General features: G+C 46.4%; 6 protein-coding genes and 1 non-coding gene across 7 annotated transcripts; 4 read left to right on the top strand and 3 right to left on the bottom strand.

Annotated features, from left to right (window-relative positions):
- Window positions 1-4511: 4511 nt before the first annotated feature.
- LOC9633603 (transcription termination factor MTERF6, chloroplastic/mitochondrial) lies at window positions 4512-5961 on the bottom strand. Its single transcript, XM_002964926.2, has one exon. The coding sequence runs from the start codon at window positions 5900-5902 to the stop codon at window positions 4862-4864; it is 1041 nt and encodes a 346-aa protein (XP_002964972.1). The 5' UTR covers window positions 5903-5961; the 3' UTR covers window positions 4512-4861.
- A 375-nt stretch (window positions 5962-6336) lies between these two features.
- On the top strand, window positions 6337-6956 carry LOC112344746 (protein PIH1D3-like). Its single transcript, XM_024670077.1, has 4 exons — window positions 6337-6437; window positions 6507-6561; window positions 6631-6761; window positions 6825-6956. The coding sequence occupies exons 1-4, from the start codon at window positions 6337-6339 to the stop codon at window positions 6946-6948; spliced, it is 411 nt and encodes a 136-aa protein (XP_024525845.1). The 3' UTR covers window positions 6949-6956.
- An 83-nt stretch (window positions 6957-7039) lies between these two features.
- LOC9633602 (major facilitator superfamily domain-containing protein 12) lies at window positions 7040-9416 on the top strand. The gene is made up of 12 exons (XM_024669926.1): window positions 7040-7318; window positions 7399-7468; window positions 7545-7741; window positions 7803-7878; window positions 7942-8016; window positions 8070-8149; window positions 8198-8324; window positions 8372-8431; window positions 8488-8538; window positions 8584-8742; window positions 8801-8933; window positions 8988-9416. The coding sequence occupies exons 1-12, from the start codon at window positions 7143-7145 to the stop codon at window positions 9329-9331; spliced, it is 1548 nt and encodes a 515-aa protein (XP_024525694.1). The 5' UTR covers window positions 7040-7142; the 3' UTR covers window positions 9332-9416.
- Window positions 9411-9492, bottom strand: TRNAS-UGA. The gene has a single exon. It is a non-coding gene; the product is annotated as a tRNA-Ser (tRNA).
- Window positions 9493-9536: 44 nt separating this feature from the next.
- Window positions 9537-11900, top strand: LOC9659382 (diacylglycerol kinase 7). The gene is made up of 11 exons (XM_024669826.1): window positions 9537-10035; window positions 10160-10282; window positions 10339-10476; window positions 10527-10615; window positions 10678-10768; window positions 10827-10887; window positions 10941-11023; window positions 11077-11228; window positions 11299-11386; window positions 11441-11557; window positions 11612-11900. The coding sequence occupies exons 1-11, from the start codon at window positions 9715-9717 to the stop codon at window positions 11771-11773; spliced, it is 1425 nt and encodes a 474-aa protein (XP_024525594.1). The 5' UTR covers window positions 9537-9714; the 3' UTR covers window positions 11774-11900.
- LOC9633601 (GDSL esterase/lipase At4g01130) lies at window positions 11872-13997 on the bottom strand. Its single transcript, XM_024669827.1, has 5 exons — window positions 13504-13997; window positions 12814-12999; window positions 12581-12747; window positions 12243-12516; window positions 11872-12173 (listed from the first exon to the last, which is right to left on the bottom strand). Exons 1-5 carry the CDS (start codon window positions 13895-13897, stop codon window positions 11917-11919), a joined length of 1278 nt encoding a protein of 425 aa, XP_024525595.1. The 5' UTR covers window positions 13898-13997; the 3' UTR covers window positions 11872-11916.
- Window positions 13998-14584: 587 nt separating this feature from the next.
- Window positions 14585-16444, top strand: LOC9659381 (glutamate--cysteine ligase, chloroplastic). Its single transcript, XM_002965282.2, has 2 exons — window positions 14585-14740; window positions 14788-16444. Exon 2 carries the CDS (start codon window positions 14796-14798, stop codon window positions 16305-16307), a length of 1512 nt encoding a protein of 503 aa, XP_002965328.2. The 5' UTR covers window positions 14585-14740; window positions 14788-14795; the 3' UTR covers window positions 16308-16444.
- Window positions 16445-16753: the final 309 nt, after the last annotated feature.

The following is a 16753-nucleotide window of genomic DNA, read 5'->3' as shown; positions in this document are numbered from 1 at the left end:
ACTAGTTTTGAAGAAACTCTCCAATGATGCTTCTAAACTGACTTGAGGTTGAGATTGGGGCCAAAGGGCATTGGGTGGGAGTGAGCATGGACTCAGGTGGTGCTAAAGGGACCACCCAAGGAAGTGCTCAAGAGTAACTCCTACTATCGGAAGGGAAACTGACTACGGTGCTTTCGGCTCATGTGAAATGGTGCCTCATTTGAGTACCATATGGCTCATTGGTCCTCGCCTTTCTTAGGGGTTTGGGCCTTCCCTTCATAATGGAACTGGGGGAGTAGAGGTATCCATACCAGATTGTTAGGCCATAGTGTTTCCCCTGTGTCCTGAAGCAACTATTGCACCCAAAGCTTGGGATTTAAAGGGTCCCATGATTAAGTTTTGTTGTACCAAGGGATGTTAGAAACCTGGAGGTTTAGTGTGTTTGGCTGCTTGTGCTTGCGGGGAGTGTACCTAAACCTTAAGTCCAGTCTAACCTGGGAAGGGGAATTGGGAGAGATCTGGGAATCCGTGGATGGATGATTAACATTCCGTTGTTCATGCAGTGAGTAACTGAAACTAAGTAGGACTAAGTAGGAGCTGGTACAATAGGCAAGAACCTTCGCGAGAGAACTTAGCTAAGTCCAAGGCAGTGTTGGTTGGATAGATGAGGTAATCTACTAAATTGGAAAGGAAAAATTTGTGGCTTACAATCAATTAACCCAAAAACCCTTATAAGAGCGAGTGGTCCAGATTGAAATCAATCCGATGGCTACCAAAATCCCACTATGCTAATATTAGTATACGGCATCATAGGCATACACTTGGACCTTACATCATCCCCTCCTCTCAGAATAATGGAAGACCATCAAGGTTCTATTGTAGATGGGTAAGGATCTGGAGAAATGTCAGGAGGCATTAACGGATCTGTAGGTGGTATTAGCTATTCCTGATCCCTTTGGATGAAGCGTTTTAACCATTGCACATGCACAATTTTTGGAGGATTGCCTTGTTGAACGTCATGCCGAATCTCATAAACTTGTCTTCCAACTTGCCGCAACACCTGATACGGTCCTTTCCACTGAAAAAAGAGCCTTTAGATAAACCATGTATAGTAAGATGGGGAAAACAAACTAACACCAAGTCATCCATTTTATACTTTGCAAGTGGATGATGATGGGAATTGTAGCACTGTTGTTGTCCCACTTATATGCAGCCTAAGTGTTCGATAGACTCCACTCGGACAAGTGGAAGAATGCTCATCAAATACTGATCCCATGACCTAGCATCGGTAGCTCGTGGCAATCGCAAAGGTAAACCTAGCTCTATTGGTAATATTGGATGATGACCATATAAAAGTTTATATGATGAAGCACAAATAGAACTTTGCACCCCTGTGACATATGCATACCGAAGAGACGGCAAATAACTATCCCAATCTGAATGCTAAAAGTTTACATACTTCACGATCATCCCTTTGAACGTCCAAATGAACCGTTTCACCAAACCATTTGATTGTGGATGATAAGCACTTGTGAAAGTGTGGCGTATCCCCAACCAAGATGTTAAAACATGAAATCCCTCAGCCATAAATGCAGGACCATTATTTGAAAGACTCCACTCTCGATAACAATGCTAGAATACCACTTGATTGAGGAGGAAGTATTTAATAGTAGTTGCAAAGGCGCTAACAATAGCACCAACTTCCACCCAATGAGTTAAGTAGTCATAAACAATAATAACATACTCTTTGCTAACAATCAATTGTAGAAAAGGTCTTATAAGATTAAACACCACCAACTCAAACGGATAGGAAATTGCAATTAACTCCAATTGTTTTTTTGTAGCACGAGGGGGAGTATTACGAACTTAACACCAAACATAGATATGCATATACTGAATAACATTGCATCGCATCGCATCTCCAGTCAATAGAAAGACCTACACAACTTCTTAGTCACACGACGATGTTCCATATGCCTGCCTAAAACCGGAGAATCATAGTAGGCATGAAGAAATTGTGGAATAAAGATGGAAGGAATCAATAACTGTAAATGATCATTATGATCCATCCTTACAAAATATAAAAGGCCGTCTTCAAAGCGATATTAACAATATAAATGCCAGAATAGCAAGTCATCAACAAGTGATACAGGATTCTTAAACTCTTCTTAAAGCCTTCGAATCCACAGCTCAATCTTTTGAGCCTCATGAACCTCATCAAAAGAAGATAAGTCTTGCTTTGTACCTTGTGAACACTGAACGTCAAATACAACAACCATCGATGGCACAAAATCCTCGTTTAGAAAATTCATAGATACTGGAACAACAGACTCGTCAGAAACATGAGAAGAGAGCGAAGAAGGAAGAGAAGCTCTAGAAAGGACATTAGCATTAGCCATAGAATTCCCCGAGTGATGAACAATATCAAAATTATATATCTGAAGCCTCAAAGCCCACTGAGTAGTACAACCAACCAAGTTTTTCCGCTTCAATAATGAAATAATGGTAGCATGATCACCTTTTAGTAATGTCTGAAAACCATATAGATATGCATGAAGGTTCTTGCACTCTTTCTTTGTTGTAGAGTAGTTCACCTCCACTTGTTGTAATATATGGCTTATATACGCAATGGGATGGCACTAATCAAGAACATTCGAGCTCTCTTGCATCAACACACCTCCAAGACCAATATTAGAAGCATCCACACGCAAAATGAAAAGTCAAGTGTAGTTAGGATATGCCAATATTGGAGGAGTCATCAATAACTCTTTGAGATCCATGAACGCTCGCTCACAATCCAAAGACCAGATGAAAGATGATGTTGATAACTTCAGTAATGCTCACAACAGTGTAGTGTGATCAAAAAGATAATCCACAAAACGACCGAGATATTGCACCTTGCCCAAGAAACACTGCACATCATTTACATACTTTGGAGTAGGAAACTTTAGAATAGCCACAAGTTTGTCATGATTAACTTGCAAACCCTTATGAGAAATACAATACCCAAAATAGATCATATCCTTGGACCCAAACACACACTTTGATCGCTTCAATCCTCACGAGTGGCTGCACTCAAACCATTATACCACTATAGTGGAGATATGTGGGAAACTCACGCAAACGTCAAGCATCATCCTAAAAATGATATGTAGCAATCATTGTGAAGCAATCGAACCAATAGTACACATCATCCCCAGGATTCCTACGAAAGAACTCCAGCCGAACGTGAGGATTGGCACCAAGAGCAAGAGGAGTTGTATCGTATGCCATGAATGCCGCCATCAATTGAGTTTGGTTGTTCAATTGCAATCACATAGCATCAAACAATTGCACCAACTATTGTTCCAGAGTCAAAAGAGGAGGAGACTGCTACTCTACCATGAAGATGAATAAAAAGGAAAGAGCAAAAGAAGAGAAATGAGAAGAAACTAGAAGGAAAGGGAAATTTAGACAATGGAAAAGTTAAATTTAAGCCAAAATCCTGAAAAGAAGGGAAATGGAAAAAGCTAAATATAAATGATGCAAAAGTTATATCTAAATCAAAATCCCAAATCCAAGCACTCCCCAAGGACAATAAAAGATGCATTTCACCTCTACCAATGTGAGTGAATGGAATATAGAAAGGAAATATAAAGAATGTACATATCAATTAGTCCAAAAACCCTAATTTATATACAAGAGTGAGTGGTCCAGATTGAAACTAATATGATAACTACTAAAATCCCACTACGCTAATATTAGTATATGGCATCATAACTTGGACCTTATGGTGGTTTAAGTATTATTTTTTAAAATTTAGTTTTTAATAGATTATATGTGTATATTACATATGAAATATTGTTTATTTTATGATTAATTAAGTGTTTACACTCAGAATTTTTTTAACACTCTCAATGTTACGAGCATAATCTTTAAGTTAACAAATCATTCACTACTCACTTGCTTAAAAAACTCAAATATAATGAAAGGGGTCATGAGTAAAACCCTACCTTAGGTTAGATTAAGCATAAAAGTTACAAATTGATTGTGGTTATCAATAATTCTACTTTTATTTATATATATATATCTATCTATCTATATATATATATATAATACATCTCACCATTTCAACACATTAAAATCTTTTGTGCTCTTTTGGGAGGTCTCAACATCTAGATGTACGTGCGATCAGGGCTTATGCCCCAACATCTACTAAGGATCTCGTCGATCATGGCCACCACTGGACAAGAAGGTCCGTCGCTAGGCCCTAAGACGACAGAAGGAAGGCCCCGCGCCGCCGCTGCCGTGTCAGTGACGTGGTGGCCCCATAGTTAGCAAGGACTGGCTAGTGTGGCAGTCGTTCATACGGGTGCTTATCTCGTGTGCCAAGCCGGTCTCGCTTCTCCACACTGATGTCGAGATTGGAACCACAGCCGCCGACAGCTTGCTGGACCGGAGTCGACGTCCCAGTTCGTGGCGCTGTCACAGATCTACGCTGCCACTGGGAAGAACTTCGACGTTGATGAGATCAAGAGAGAGTTGACACTGAGAAGACAACATCGCCTCAAAAGCGATGATCCCACCAGTTCACAGAGAGCTTGCCAAGAACCAACCAGCCTTGCTAATTGGAAGTGACCATTTACGACAAGGAGCTCAAATCTCAAGTCCTAGAGCGAAAAAACAATGAAAGAGGGAGAGGACAACGCAGGACGAACGAATGGGAAGAACAAGAACCACGGCGGACGAAAAGCAAGAAACGAAAGCATAGGAAGCGTAAGACACTCTAGCGACAAGAAATTTACGTACCAACAGCAAAACTTTTGTGGAGGACCGAGAAGCTGGAAGATTGTTGTTGGTGTTTTCGCTTGCGCGCGCCAAAGCCGGACTGGAACCATCACTCTCACGGAGCTGTAACTTCTTCTGGGAAGAACTTGGACGTGAACTTCTTCTTGTTACAGTTGAGCATCGCGTGGAGAGGGATGGCACCTTGATCCTTGAGCTTCTTGTGCCGGGGCCCGATCTTCCTGTTGAGGCTGTGGCCAAAGTAGGCCGGGAACTCCACTGCTTCCTCCAATCCCCTTCCCATGTCCCGCATGAGAAACTCCACCTTTGGTTGGATGGATCTCTTGACGCTCTTGACGAGAATCGGAGGGAAGCCAGCGACCAGCGTGGTGATCTGCCCGGCGCTCAGTCCAGCCGTGAGGAGATAGTTCACGGCCGGCTCCAAGGCCTTCTCCGCCCGGCAGATGATGTGAGGATAGCACACGATGATCTTCTTCAAGTCGTTCTTGGAGAGGCCGAGTTGGCGGAGATACTCCACCGTGACTTGGAGCCTGTTCTCGATGCTATAGCCGAAGATGTTTGGATACGAGCAGACGAGCTTGCCGAGCTCGTGTCCCGGCTCCACGCCGAGGCCGCAGAGAAAATCCACCATGGGTCGGAGCTTCTGATCGATGCTGTAGCTCAGGAGCCTCGGGCACAGCACGAGGAGCTTGCCGATCCTCTCCGGGCGAACGCCCGCAGCGCCCTCGAGGAATGCCAGCAGCGGGCAGAGCTTCTCCTCCACGCTGTGCATGAAGATCGATGGGTAGCGGTTGATGGTCTTGGCGATGTCCTCGCGCTTGAGCCCCATGGTCTGGAGGAACATCACCATGGGCTTGAGGCGCTCCTCCAGCGGCATCATGAGCAGCGGCGGGCAGCGCGCCACCACGGACGTGACCTTGCGCTTGGGGACGACGATGCTCTCCAGGTAGCTCCAGGTCGGCTGCATTACATCGGCCGTGGCGCTCGGGGAATCCACACTACCTGGGAATCGGCCGCTGCTATTGCAGCGGTCCACCATTCGGTCGATGCATTCTTCGCGGACGCCCTTGCTGCGCAAGAACTGCGCCAATGCCGACGCCGCGGCGCTCCCGGAACAGGCGCTCACCACCGCGGCCATCGTCTTCCTCCCTCCCCCAAAACCCTAACCCCTGCTTCCTCTCCGGCGGATAAGGCCCTCTCGGCTATGGTGGATCCAGGAACACGAAAGATGGGTTTTATTCTATGAATATTCCTGTACGGAATACTATGATCCGGGTATATGCCGTTCGTTTGAACGTTGTGTTCTAGGGTTTGTGGCGAGCGAGGATGTGGAACAAGACGGATCTCGAGGCGCTTACCGATCTCTTCTACCACGCGGATACATCAAGATCCTCTGAGGTATGCCGCCGCCGCTGCGATCTAGTTGGTCGATTTATCGATTTGCGCCGCGCGCTCCGTTGTTTTCAGGAATTCGCTCCTCCGACTCAGGCCACTCCATCGCCTGCCTCAATCGGCCCAAAATACGAGAAAAGTAAGCTCGATCGTTCTCTTCTTTTCGATCCCTTCTTGCGAATGGAATGGATTTCCTTCTCGCTTTTTTTTGGTCTAGAGAAGAAGACTGCGATCGAAGAGGCGATTGAAGCGGCTGAGAATGACAGTCGAATTCAACCCGAGTAATCTCACACTCTTGTTCACTATCACGTAAGCATCGCGAATTGATGGATCGTTCTCTTTGACCATAGATACGAGTTTGTTTACAAGCAGGCAGTCACTCCAAACGATGTCTACCTCCAAATGGCAAGCAAATCAATCCTTCCGAGAATGCCAATCCTCACTCTCCTTTTCTAAAATCATTGGCTGCTCCAGAGCGACAAAACTCCATCCACGATTTTCTGCGAGGAGCTTGTGATGAAGATCAAGCTTCCAGACACCGAGTCTTCGAGCGAGATCAAGCTCGATGTGAAGCCAACGTATCTCAAGCTCACATCTCCTCGCTAGTAAGCTCAAAAATCTCCCATTTTTTCTACTCAATCCATCGCTATCGATTTTCTTTGATGCAGCTATCTCGCGACGTACCTTCCACACAAGGTGAACGATACCAGGAGCTCTGCCACGTGGGACGCCTTGTCAGCAACCCTCGTCCTCACAATGCCCATGGTGGACAGAAATATGCTTGCTGACTAGGCGCCACGACAATGACGTGCTGAGGATTCTACAGCCACGTCGGACACGTCTTACCCAAGATTCTTTAACTCGCTTGTGGCCGTTGGATTGCCGCCCATCTCCCACCTCTTGGGAGGAAAATTCATCGCAGAGCCAGGCGCTAGGGCTTCGATCGCGGCAGCGAATGGAGCTGGCGGCATAGATTCTAGCGCTGGATGGAGAGCGGCGGCGGCGGCGATGCCGATGCCGATTTCGATGCTCCGTCCAGCAAAGCTCTGGCGAGGAAGGAGATTGTGGCGTATGGGATTGGCCATATGCTCAATGATCTCACGGCCGCTTGCTGGTTCACGTATTTGCTCATTTACCTCACCGACGTCGGCTTGACTCCACGGTAGGAAGCGAGAATTTTCATCTTCCATCTCTCGTTTCTTTGTTTTTTTGGGGGGAAATTCTAACAATGGAATCTGTTAGAGAGGCTGCGCTGGTGATGCTTTGCGGCCAAGTTTCTGATGGACTCGCTACAGTCGCTGCTGGGTATATGGTAAGAAAAGGAACTCGTTCTTCGTCCATTGGACGAAGAACTCTTTGTTTTTACTTCGTTTAGTTTTGTTGGTCAGATCGATTTGTTTGGAGGATTTAAGATATGGCATGGCGGAGGTTCGTTGCTTGTTTCGATCTCCTTTTCTTCCGTGTTTGGGGGATGTTCCGTGTGTGTCATCACGGGAAACAAGACGCTTCTTGTGGAGACACTTGGCTACAGCGTCTTTGCGGCCATTTTTAATATCGGTTGGGCCGCAACTCAAGTCTCTCACATGTACGATTTGTCTCTTTCTCTCTTTTTTTTTTCCTTCACAAAGATTCCCTGCTTTGAACAGGTCTCTCGTTAATTGCATCACGGCAAATCCCACCAGCCGAGTGGCCTTGAACAGTTGTAGAAATGCCTTCACCATGGTGAAGTCTCTGAGTTTTTCTTCCTGTTTATAAACTTGCCATTCATTTTTGATGTTCCTCCAGGTTGCAAATCTCTTGCTCTATGGCATCGCGTTCTTGGTTTTCACTTTCAAATCGAATGACAATGTTGAGAGACAGGTACTTACGTTTCTTCTTTTTTTCGCTTGCTAATCTCCATCGCTGTCGCACAGTATCGGTGGATTGCCAGTGCTAATGTAGCTATAGGTGGCTTTTTTGTTCTCATATTTCTTCTAAGTGTAAAAGAACCAAGGTATGATAACTGTTACTCAAGACTTCCATAGCTTTTGTGTTGTTCCAGATTACAACACCATTTCCAGCCGAAGCTATACACCAAGATAAGTTTCGTGTCATGGTTTCGGAAGATTCTTTATTATCAAGTTGCGCTAGTTTACACACTTACCAGACTTACAACAAATGTTTCACAGGTCTTGCAACATACATCCTTGATTCCCAGGCTAATATGTTTTTTCAGGCCCTTTTAGCATTTTATCTCATTGACGATTTGTACATGGTCGAATCATCGAAGGCAGTGGTAAGTAAACCGATAATTCGTCGTGAACATGGCTCTTATACCTCTTGTTTTCACAGGTTCCAGCAGTTATATACATGTCTAGTTTCTTCACTTCCATATGGCTCCAGGTACTTTGATGATTAAACGCATCCAAGATAAAACGCTGTATTCAGGAATGTCACTGGACAAGCTTCAGACTCAAAGCCGCCTTTACAACAGGAGCATCACTTTGGCTTTTTTGCGGGGTTGGATTCTTTTATTTGTCTAGTTCGTTTCAACTGTACATATATCCTCTAGCGTTGGTTGTCGGAACAGGCAATGCACTAATGCTGGTAAGCCATCCTTTTTGTGCACTGCTTGGTCTCAACTATTTCCATGGTTCTCTCTCAGGTTACTGCTACCAGCATGGAAGGATTGCTAGTTGGCCACAGCTTAAGTGGATGTGCCTTCGTTTATGGCTCCCTGAGCTTGTGTGATAAACTTGCGTGTGGATTCGCTCTCTACGCGATTGAAGCGCTTCATGGTCTCTGTTTCTATGATCTTCCTTTCGAGACTAACAAAACAGTTGCGCTTGCAGGAACCGAGACACCGGCATTTTGCTTGCTCAATGGACGCTGCAGCGTCTCTCTGGTTCGACGAGTGCTAGCTCTGGTTCCAGGAGGCTGTGCTGTCGCCGCAGCAGTCATCGCCTTGACAGCCAAGTTCGAGAGAAGAGGCGAGAACGATCCTCTGCGCGAGGAGCTCTTGCTTCCTCAAGCTCAGAGTAGCAGCAGCAGCACCACCACCACCAGCGAGATAATCGAGATTCCATCGCCCGGAAGAGATCCAGAAGCGCCACTCTGGACGAAAATGGCTCACACAATGGTAGGACGATGGGGCTCGCTCAGAGAACCAAAAGCTCCTTGGCTCGACACGCCTTAGTAAATTCAAAGAAAAGCTAAAGAATATTCACATACGAATAGCCTTAAGAATTTTCGAATAAAGAATGTTCACACTGTATCGTCAACAGCAGGGTTCGAACCTGCGCGGGTGAAACCCAATAGATTTCAAGTCTATCTCCTTAACCACTCGGACATGTTGACTTTGACTATAATATTTGCATGGCAGCTAGAAATTAGTACGACCTACGATGGAATCTCCTCTGGGAATATTTTCGTCCATTCTTGCTGGCTGTGTGGGCAGCACATCGCTGCTTCGCAATGAGGGATTGTAGCGATAGATAGCAGCAGCTCTTCTTCATCGATATTTCGGGCAATCTGGGGTAAGATCGGCGCCTCTTGGCGCAGCGATCGCGCTAGCGCGCCATGGATTCCAATGGATCGGCGCCATCGGGCGCGGGGCATGGCGGTAAGGGGATCTTGGACCTCATCGTCCCCAAGAAGAAGGGCAGGACGGTGCTGCTCAAGGGCCGGGTCTTGATCCCCGAGTATCTCCGCAAGGCGATGTGCAATGCCGTGGCTACCAGCGGCGGTGGCTATGTCGAGGGCGCCAGTGCTTTGAGCGATCGGCAAGAGGATCACGCAGCCCCTTCCAGCCCGCTCATTGTGTTCGTCAATTCCAAGAGTGGTGGCCGCCTTGGGCCTGCCCTTGCCGGCCATTTGAGAGATCTTATCAGTCCAGAACAGGTACTAGTGGAAGCTAAGGTTTCTCTTTTTCTCTCTTAGTTCTTTCTGGGGATACGTGAGAGAAAGCGATCTTTTCCTTCTTTTTTTTTTTGTTTCTTCTCATTGCTCTTCTTGTGCATTCCAGGTGTTTGATCTCAACGAGACAAAACCAACAGATTTCGTTCGTCATGGTTTGGGGTGCCTGGATGCTCTTGCGAAAAACGGCGATCAATGCGCAAGGCTCACACGTGAACGTCTTCGAATTCTCGTATGATGGATGGAGAAACTTTCACTTTGTTTTGTGAGCTATATGTTCCTCCACAGGTTGCTGGAGGCGATGGCACCGTGGGCTGGGTGCTTGGAAGCCTGGCAGAGCTTCACTTGGAGCATCGTGGACCGTGTCCTCCCGTTGGGGTTATTCCGCTTGGAACTGGCAATGATCTCGCACGGAGCTTTGGATGGGTGAGTTTTTTCCTTCGTTTTTGTCCAAGTTTACAACTTCTTTGCTGCAGGGTGCTTCTTTTACGTCCAAAGGAAGAGCTGCCGTTAAGGACTGGCTCTTGAAAGCAACGGATGGCTCAACTCCTCAACCTTTAGACTGGTGAGTGCTTCAATCTTTTTTTCATGCTTTATGTATGTTTCTCGTGTCGATCGCTTCCGCAGTTGGAAAGTGAGCATTAGAACCTCCACCAAAGAACCTATAAAGTGGCCGCACGCATTGAAACCGCAGCAACATATACCTCTTTCCACCGAGGCAAAAAAATATATTTTCTTACTTTCACTCTCGTACATCTAAAGCCGCGTGCTTTCAGGAAGAACAGGACGAATACTCAGCGTCGTTTGAAGGAGTCTTCTACAATTATTTTAGCTTAGGTACTTGTTGCACGGTTTGGTTTTTGTGACTCTTGTTTTGTTTTTTTCCACAGGAATGGATGCGCAAGTTGCATACGGATTCCATGAGCTGCGGAATAGAATGCCGTGGCTTGCTCGAGGGCCGATTGCGAACAAGGTCTTTGATTGTAATTCCTGACCGTTTCTCAGACTATTTGGATTGTCCTCCAGATGATTTACTCGGGGTATAGTTGCTGGCAAGGCTGGTTTTGCACTTCATTATCTACTAATCCTCGGGCCCGAGGTGTGAGCACCGTTCTTCGTCTGTCCGTGAGGAAGAAACACGGAGACGACGGGTGGGAAGAAGTTGATGTTCCGTCGAGGTAAACCGAAACAGAAGTGTGCGGCAGAGGGAAATGAGATGATGTGATGTGGTTCGTATCTTCTCTGTAGCGTTCGAGCAGTGGTGATACTGAACTTGCAGAGCTATGCCGGCGGAAGAAACCCGTGGGGACACCCAAAGCCGGAGAATATGCAAAAGGTAGGCTACTCCATTGGACGTCGTCTTTAAAGGTTTAGTTCTGGTCTTCTCCAGAAAGGATTTGTCGAGGCCAGGCCCAACGATGGATATCTGGAAATCTTTGGCTTGCGAGACGGCTGGCACACGTCTCTGGTGATGGTCAGCCTCCTTAAAGCTGTTCGCCTTGCTCAGGTTTGTGAAAGTTCGTGTAGAACTTTGGATATATGTTTTGACACGGCTTGGCAGGCTCAAGCTATCCGGCTGGAGCTCCATGGCGAGAAACGCGATCGAGCTTATATGCAGCTGGATGGAGAGCCGTGGAAGCATCCGCTAGACCCGAATGGGAAGCCTGTGATTGTAGAGATTGGCAGGGTTTCCATTCCATCCACAATGCTTAAGGCTACGTGATAAGTGTTGCAAGCTTTACTGATTTTTAGTCGCTGGAGAGGGCACCATATCTTTCCTTCGATCACGTAAACTGGTTTATTCTGGTATATAATTCATAATTTAGATAATTAAATCGCAATGTTAAATATACGAATTATTACATATTAAGAATAGAATTTGCTAAAGTCTAAGCTGCACGCCGCAGTGAGGTTGGAATTGGGCCACGGCTCCACATAATCGCCATGGAGGAACGTTAGCGCGACCGCTCTATTAAAGCTCTCGCAAAAATGGAGGCCATCCCAACTTATATAAGCTTGGGGATCTTCACACACTGGAGTGGAACTGATACATGGAGATACTGGAACGTTATACTTTCCTCCGCCTCCACAACACGCAGTTAAGGTACCATTGGGATGCAGTCCTACATAAAAAAAACATACAAAATAGTAATTAATATTGTGGAAAAAATAAGATAATACTTAGAAATTACCGTATTGTGTTGGATTTGTGACTGCATCTAAGTGAACTTGATAATAATCTCCATACATGATGAAAGCCTGCGGGAGAGTTAGCCTGAGATTTGATAGAGCCACACGGAGCTGTGTAGCGTAAGCTTTTGCGGCATCGTTGTGATTCTTAAGGCATCCCAGGGAATCGTAGTCACCCGGGTTTGCGGTGCCGAATTTGCTGAGGAAAGCTGGAAGGCAGCCAACTGCTGGGATGTTCATCACCATGAAAGTCCTCGCTCCAAATCCATATAGTCTCTAAAGAGAGGTTACACCTTTTTTCTTAAGAAATAATTTGGTTTTGTCTTTTGATTTTGTTTACCTGGACAGCTTCCGAGACTGCATGCACTGCATCAGGAACCACCTTGTTCTTGACGTCAGAAACACTCAAATTATTGACCATATAGTTCTGATAGAAATCGTTGATACCGATTGAGATCCAGTGGAGGGCTGTGGAGAAGATGCTAAATGGTGGTAAGCTGGCACCTCCTGTAATAATTAAACAAAAAAAAGGGGGGGAAGACGTAGAAAAACAGACAGAATTTCTCGTTTTACCTCGGGCATTATATATGTTTCCTTTCAAATAAATGTAGTGATTGACTTGCCTGTAGAGGTAAAAAGGAACAGAGATGGAAGTGTTGCGAGCTGTTGAAGAAGAAAATGCAAAGTTGACACCGTTTGTATAGTCCGGCAAAACGTTTTGAAAATATGGAGCTAGGAAAGGAGCACGGAACGCTTGAGCTACACACAAAACGCCAAATAAGAAAAATATGTTAGCAATCAAGAAAATTATTTTTAAAAAAAAGAAAAAAAGAGCTATAAAGGAGTGAAAAGTAAAGAAAAAAAAGGAAGCTTTTTCCCTCGAAGTATAGCTAGCGATTGATTGATAAAAAAATCCACGCTAGGAAACTTGCTGTCAGGCACTTTGTGTAGCTACGAAACAAAGGTTCTACCTAAGCTTCATGGTTGCGGATATTTTTCTCTGATATTTTTTTAGTTGATGCATGGAGTTTGCCAGGCAGGCAATTCAAGCAAAACTTGCATGAAGTTTGGACCACCACGACCACCACCTAAACAAAAACTTTAACGTACCATATGGATGCTACAAGAACAAAATGTCTACGTACGTTTCTACTGCAGAAAGGATCTCTCGCGAGTTTTCTAAATGCCAAGAAAGTCGGGACGAGAAAAAGAAACAGAGAAAATTTAGACAGAGAAATTTGCAAAGTTTGTCAAAGAGGTTACCTATGAAATCGATGACGAGGCGACCATTGCTGGCCCGGAATGGCAGCTTGGTCGCAGCCTTGCTGGATTCGAATTCCATGTCGAGCTTGGCACCATCGTAGGCTGCACGAATGTCGAGATAATTGAAGAAATTGTGGACTCTGGAACTCTGCGGTGATAGAACTTGGATTGCGGAGGAGGAACTCGAGGATGTAGAAGGCGCTGGTGGATCTGGAAACGCAGCTGCGTAATTCCCAGTGTCGGCGAGAGAGTCTCCAAAGCTGAAAATCCCCACGGGGCAAGTCAGAGTGGCAGCGGCATTGGAATTTATCAGAGAATTTGTGAGCAGGAGCAGGAGCAGCAAAAGAGAGGGAACATTTGCAGGCACTAGTACCAAAGAAGGAAAAGCGGCCATTTCTTCTTCTTCTTCTTCTTCTTTACAGGAAGGACTACGCTCCTTTGGCTCGACCAAGAAGAGGCTTTAAAAAGCTTCATGAATTATATACAGCTTTGAACCACCGTTCTTCCGCGTAAATTTATTCAAAACCTGTTGCTAAATCGCTGTCAATGTTTGTATGTGTGTGGTTTGATTCCAGGGACTATGAATAAAAGGTGTTTGTAACGCTCTTTCTCTCATCGTTATTCTTTCGATTGGTTTGTTAGAATTATATTTTGATAGTATTATTATTGTATTAGCATTTCTTTGGATGCCAACCGGAAACAATGAATTTGAGAGCTCAGTTTGCACCGAACTCGAGCTGCCATACAGCCAGATCGAGAGAGAGATCGAAAAGCCCAGAGTTTGTCTCTCGGCAGCTCTCTTCACTGGCTTCTCTGTGGACAAATTGTGACACTTGAATAGTTCGCCCATTGACGCCTTGCAGAACTTTTGCCAGAGATCGCGAGTGTGTCGCTGCGAATGGAACGAAAACGAGGAATATGCTTGTCAGTCATGGTGGGATCTCTTGACAGTAGAAAAAAAGTTTTAAAGATCACTATGTTCTAGCTTATGGTGACTTGGCGCCACGTGGCATACACGCAAACATGCCACGTAAGCGGTAGGAATCAACCAAGAAAAAGGGCAAGAAGAAACGACGACTCTTCCTCTCGTTAGATTCCCACTCGAAATACAATACCCTTCCCTGTTAGATACTTTATCCAACGGCTGGCATCCGACGGTCGGCAGCGCACAAGCTAGGGCAGCCTAGAGCTTCGCAAGAACAGAGAGCGCGGCTCGGCGGAGGCGGGGAATCCTCAGGTATGTCTAGCATTCGATCGATAGGCCTCTCACATTTCCTCTCGCAGCTCCAGGAATGGCCGCCGTTTCGTGGAGCGCGCTCGATATTACGGAGAGATCAGCGCTGTCGCGAGCTCCGGGAGGTGAGAGGCAGTGGCAGGGGCACCGGGCAGCGCTGCTAGATCTCTCGCCGATGTTCCGTGGCCGCGTCCGCGAGAGGAGGAAGCTCGGCATCGTCGCCGCCAGCCCGCCAGCGGAAGAGACCGCCTTGAGGGCAGAGCCCCTGACGAAGCTCGACCTGGTGGATTACCTGGCGTCGGGATGCAAGCCAAAGTCCAAGTGGAGGATCGGCACCGAGCACGAGAAGTTTGGATTCCGGATGAGCAGTCTCGAGCCCATCGACTACGAGCAGATCGCGCAGCTGCTGGAAGGTCTGGCGGAGCGATTCAACTGGCAGAGGGTGATGGAGGGAGACAAGATCATCGGTCTCAAGCAGGACGGGCAAAGCATCTCGCTGGAACCGGGTGGCCAGTTCGAGCTCAGCGGTGCTCCACTGGAAACTGTCCACCAGACGTGTGCCGAGGTAAACTCCCATCTCTACCAGGTGAAAGCGGTGGCCGAGGAGATGGGACTGGGCTTCATGGGGATGGGATTCCAGCCAAAGTGGCCGGTGGAGAAGATCCCAGTGATGCCCAAAGGGAGGTACCAGATCATGAAGAACTACATGCCGAAAGTTGGCAGCTTGGGCTTGGACATGATGTTCCGGACGTGCACAGTTCAGGTGAATCTCGACTTCTCGTCCGAGGAGGACATGGTGAAGAAGTTTAGAGTGGGACTGGCGCTGCAACCGATCGCCACTGCGGTGTTTGCGAACTCGCCGTTCAAGGAGGGCGTTCCCAATGGTTTCGTGAGCTACCGGAGCCACATCTGGACGGACGTAGATCGAAACAGGACAGGCGATCTCCCGTTCGTCTTCCAGGATGGTTTCTCGTTCGAGAGGTACGTCGAGTACGCTCTCGAGGTGCCCATGTACTTCGTGTACAGGGACAAGAGGTACGTGGATTGCACGGGGCAGTCGTTCAAGGATTTCCTCGCCGGCAGGCTCTCCAATCTCCCCGGCGAGCTCCCGACGCTCAACGACTGGGAGAACCACTTGACAACCATCTTTCCAGAGGTCAGGCTCAAGAGATACTTGGAGATGAGAGGGGCTGACGGGGGGCCGTGGAAGAGGCTGTGCGCTCTCCCAGCCTTCTGGGTGGGGATTTTGTACGACGAAGAAGCTCTGGAATCGGCGTCCAAGATGGTGGAGGGCTGGACGGAGGGGGAGAGGGCGATGCTGAGAAGCAAAGTTCCGAGGCTGGGATTAAGCACGCCGTTCCGGGACGGGCAGCTCAAGCACGTAGCGCAGGACGTTTTTAAGCTGGCCAGGGATGGGCTGCAAAGACGAGGCTACAAGGAGGCTGGATTTCTCAACGACATTGCTGAGATTGTGAGAACGGGGGTGACACCGGCAGAGAAGCTGTTGAGCTTGTATGAGGGGAAGTGGAACAAGAGCGTGGATCCAGTTTTCCAGGAGCTACTGTACTAGTGCTAATTACGAACTGTGTGTGCAAGGAGTTCTGAGAAATTTGTGACCAGAAAGAAAAGGAAGGAGTTGTGATGACTGACTAGCTTTCCTTTTTTTTTATGATCAAATAAAATGATGATGCTAGATTCATCCTTAAATGTGCTAAAACTATCATCAAAATAGAAATCTCTAGAATCTTCTGGTGGAACATCTGGAACTTTTTTTGGCTATTACACACCACCACACAAACTTTTTAACCATGATATAATTATTCCAAAGCATCAACAAAAACTTGACCTGTAAAACATAAGCTTCAAACGAACTACAAATCCCAATAAACTAGCCTACAACTTCTAGTTCACTCCTTATGAACTAAAAACCCTTTGTGTTCTTTACCCTTAAAAAGTCCAACTTCAAAAGTTCACCATTGATATAACATGAAAAATTAATATCTACACCATGTATTT

The sequence above is a fragment of the Selaginella moellendorffii genome, unplaced genomic scaffold, assembly GCF_000143415.4.
Source record: "Selaginella moellendorffii unplaced genomic scaffold, v1.0 SELMOscaffold_5, whole genome shotgun sequence".
NCBI lineage: Eukaryota > Viridiplantae > Streptophyta > Lycopodiopsida > Selaginellales > Selaginellaceae > Selaginella > Selaginella moellendorffii.
Note: the sequence above shows the minus strand (reverse complement) of the source record. Positions and strands in the feature narration are given on the sequence as shown.

What these genes read in the sequence shown, in the direction of transcription:
- LOC9633601 (XM_024669827.1), bottom strand. Translation starts at nt 13,897, where the DNA reads ATGGCCGCTTTTCCTTCTTTGGTACTAGTGCCTGCAAATGTTCCCTCT. An exon ending in CAGTCTCGGAAGCTGTCCAG is followed by an intron (nt 12,517 to 12,580) that starts GTAAACAAAATC and finishes ACCTCTCTTTAG; the next exon opens with AGACTATATGGATTTGGAGC. An exon ending in CACAAATCCAACACAATACG is followed by an intron (nt 12,174 to 12,242) that starts GTAATTTCTAAG and finishes TTTTTTATGTAG; the next exon opens with GACTGCATCCCAATGGTACC.
- LOC112344746 (XM_024670077.1), top strand. Translation starts at nt 6,337, where the DNA reads ATGGAATGGATTTCCTTCTCGCTTTTTTTTGGTCTAGAGAAGAAGACT. An exon ending in GACAGTCGAATTCAACCCGA is followed by an intron (nt 6,438 to 6,506) that starts GTAATCTCACAC and finishes CTTTGACCATAG; the next exon opens with ATACGAGTTTGTTTACAAGC. An exon ending in ACGATGTCTACCTCCAAATG is followed by an intron (nt 6,562 to 6,630) that starts GCAAGCAAATCA and finishes TGGCTGCTCCAG; the next exon opens with AGCGACAAAACTCCATCCAC.
- LOC9659381 (XM_002965282.2), top strand. Translation starts at nt 14,796, where the DNA reads ATGGCCGCCGTTTCGTGGAGCGCGCTCGATATTACGGAGAGATCAGCG.
- LOC9659382 (XM_024669826.1), top strand. Translation starts at nt 9,715, where the DNA reads ATGGATTCCAATGGATCGGCGCCATCGGGCGCGGGGCATGGCGGTAAG. An exon ending in GTGAACGTCTTCGAATTCTC is followed by an intron (nt 10,283 to 10,338) that starts GTATGATGGATG and finishes GTTCCTCCACAG; the next exon opens with GTTGCTGGAGGCGATGGCAC. An exon ending in GAGGGCCGATTGCGAACAAG is followed by an intron (nt 11,024 to 11,076) that starts GTCTTTGATTGT and finishes ATTGTCCTCCAG; the next exon opens with ATGATTTACTCGGGGTATAG.
- LOC9633603 (XM_002964926.2), bottom strand. Translation starts at nt 5,902, where the DNA reads ATGGCCGCGGTGGTGAGCGCCTGTTCCGGGAGCGCCGCGGCGTCGGCA.
- LOC9633602 (XM_024669926.1), top strand. Translation starts at nt 7,143, where the DNA reads ATGGAGAGCGGCGGCGGCGGCGATGCCGATGCCGATTTCGATGCTCCG. An exon ending in GCAACTCAAGTCTCTCACAT is followed by an intron (nt 7,742 to 7,802) that starts GTACGATTTGTC and finishes TGCTTTGAACAG; the next exon opens with GTCTCTCGTTAATTGCATCA. An exon ending in CGCGATTGAAGCGCTTCATG is followed by an intron (nt 8,934 to 8,987) that starts GTCTCTGTTTCT and finishes TTGCGCTTGCAG; the next exon opens with GAACCGAGACACCGGCATTT.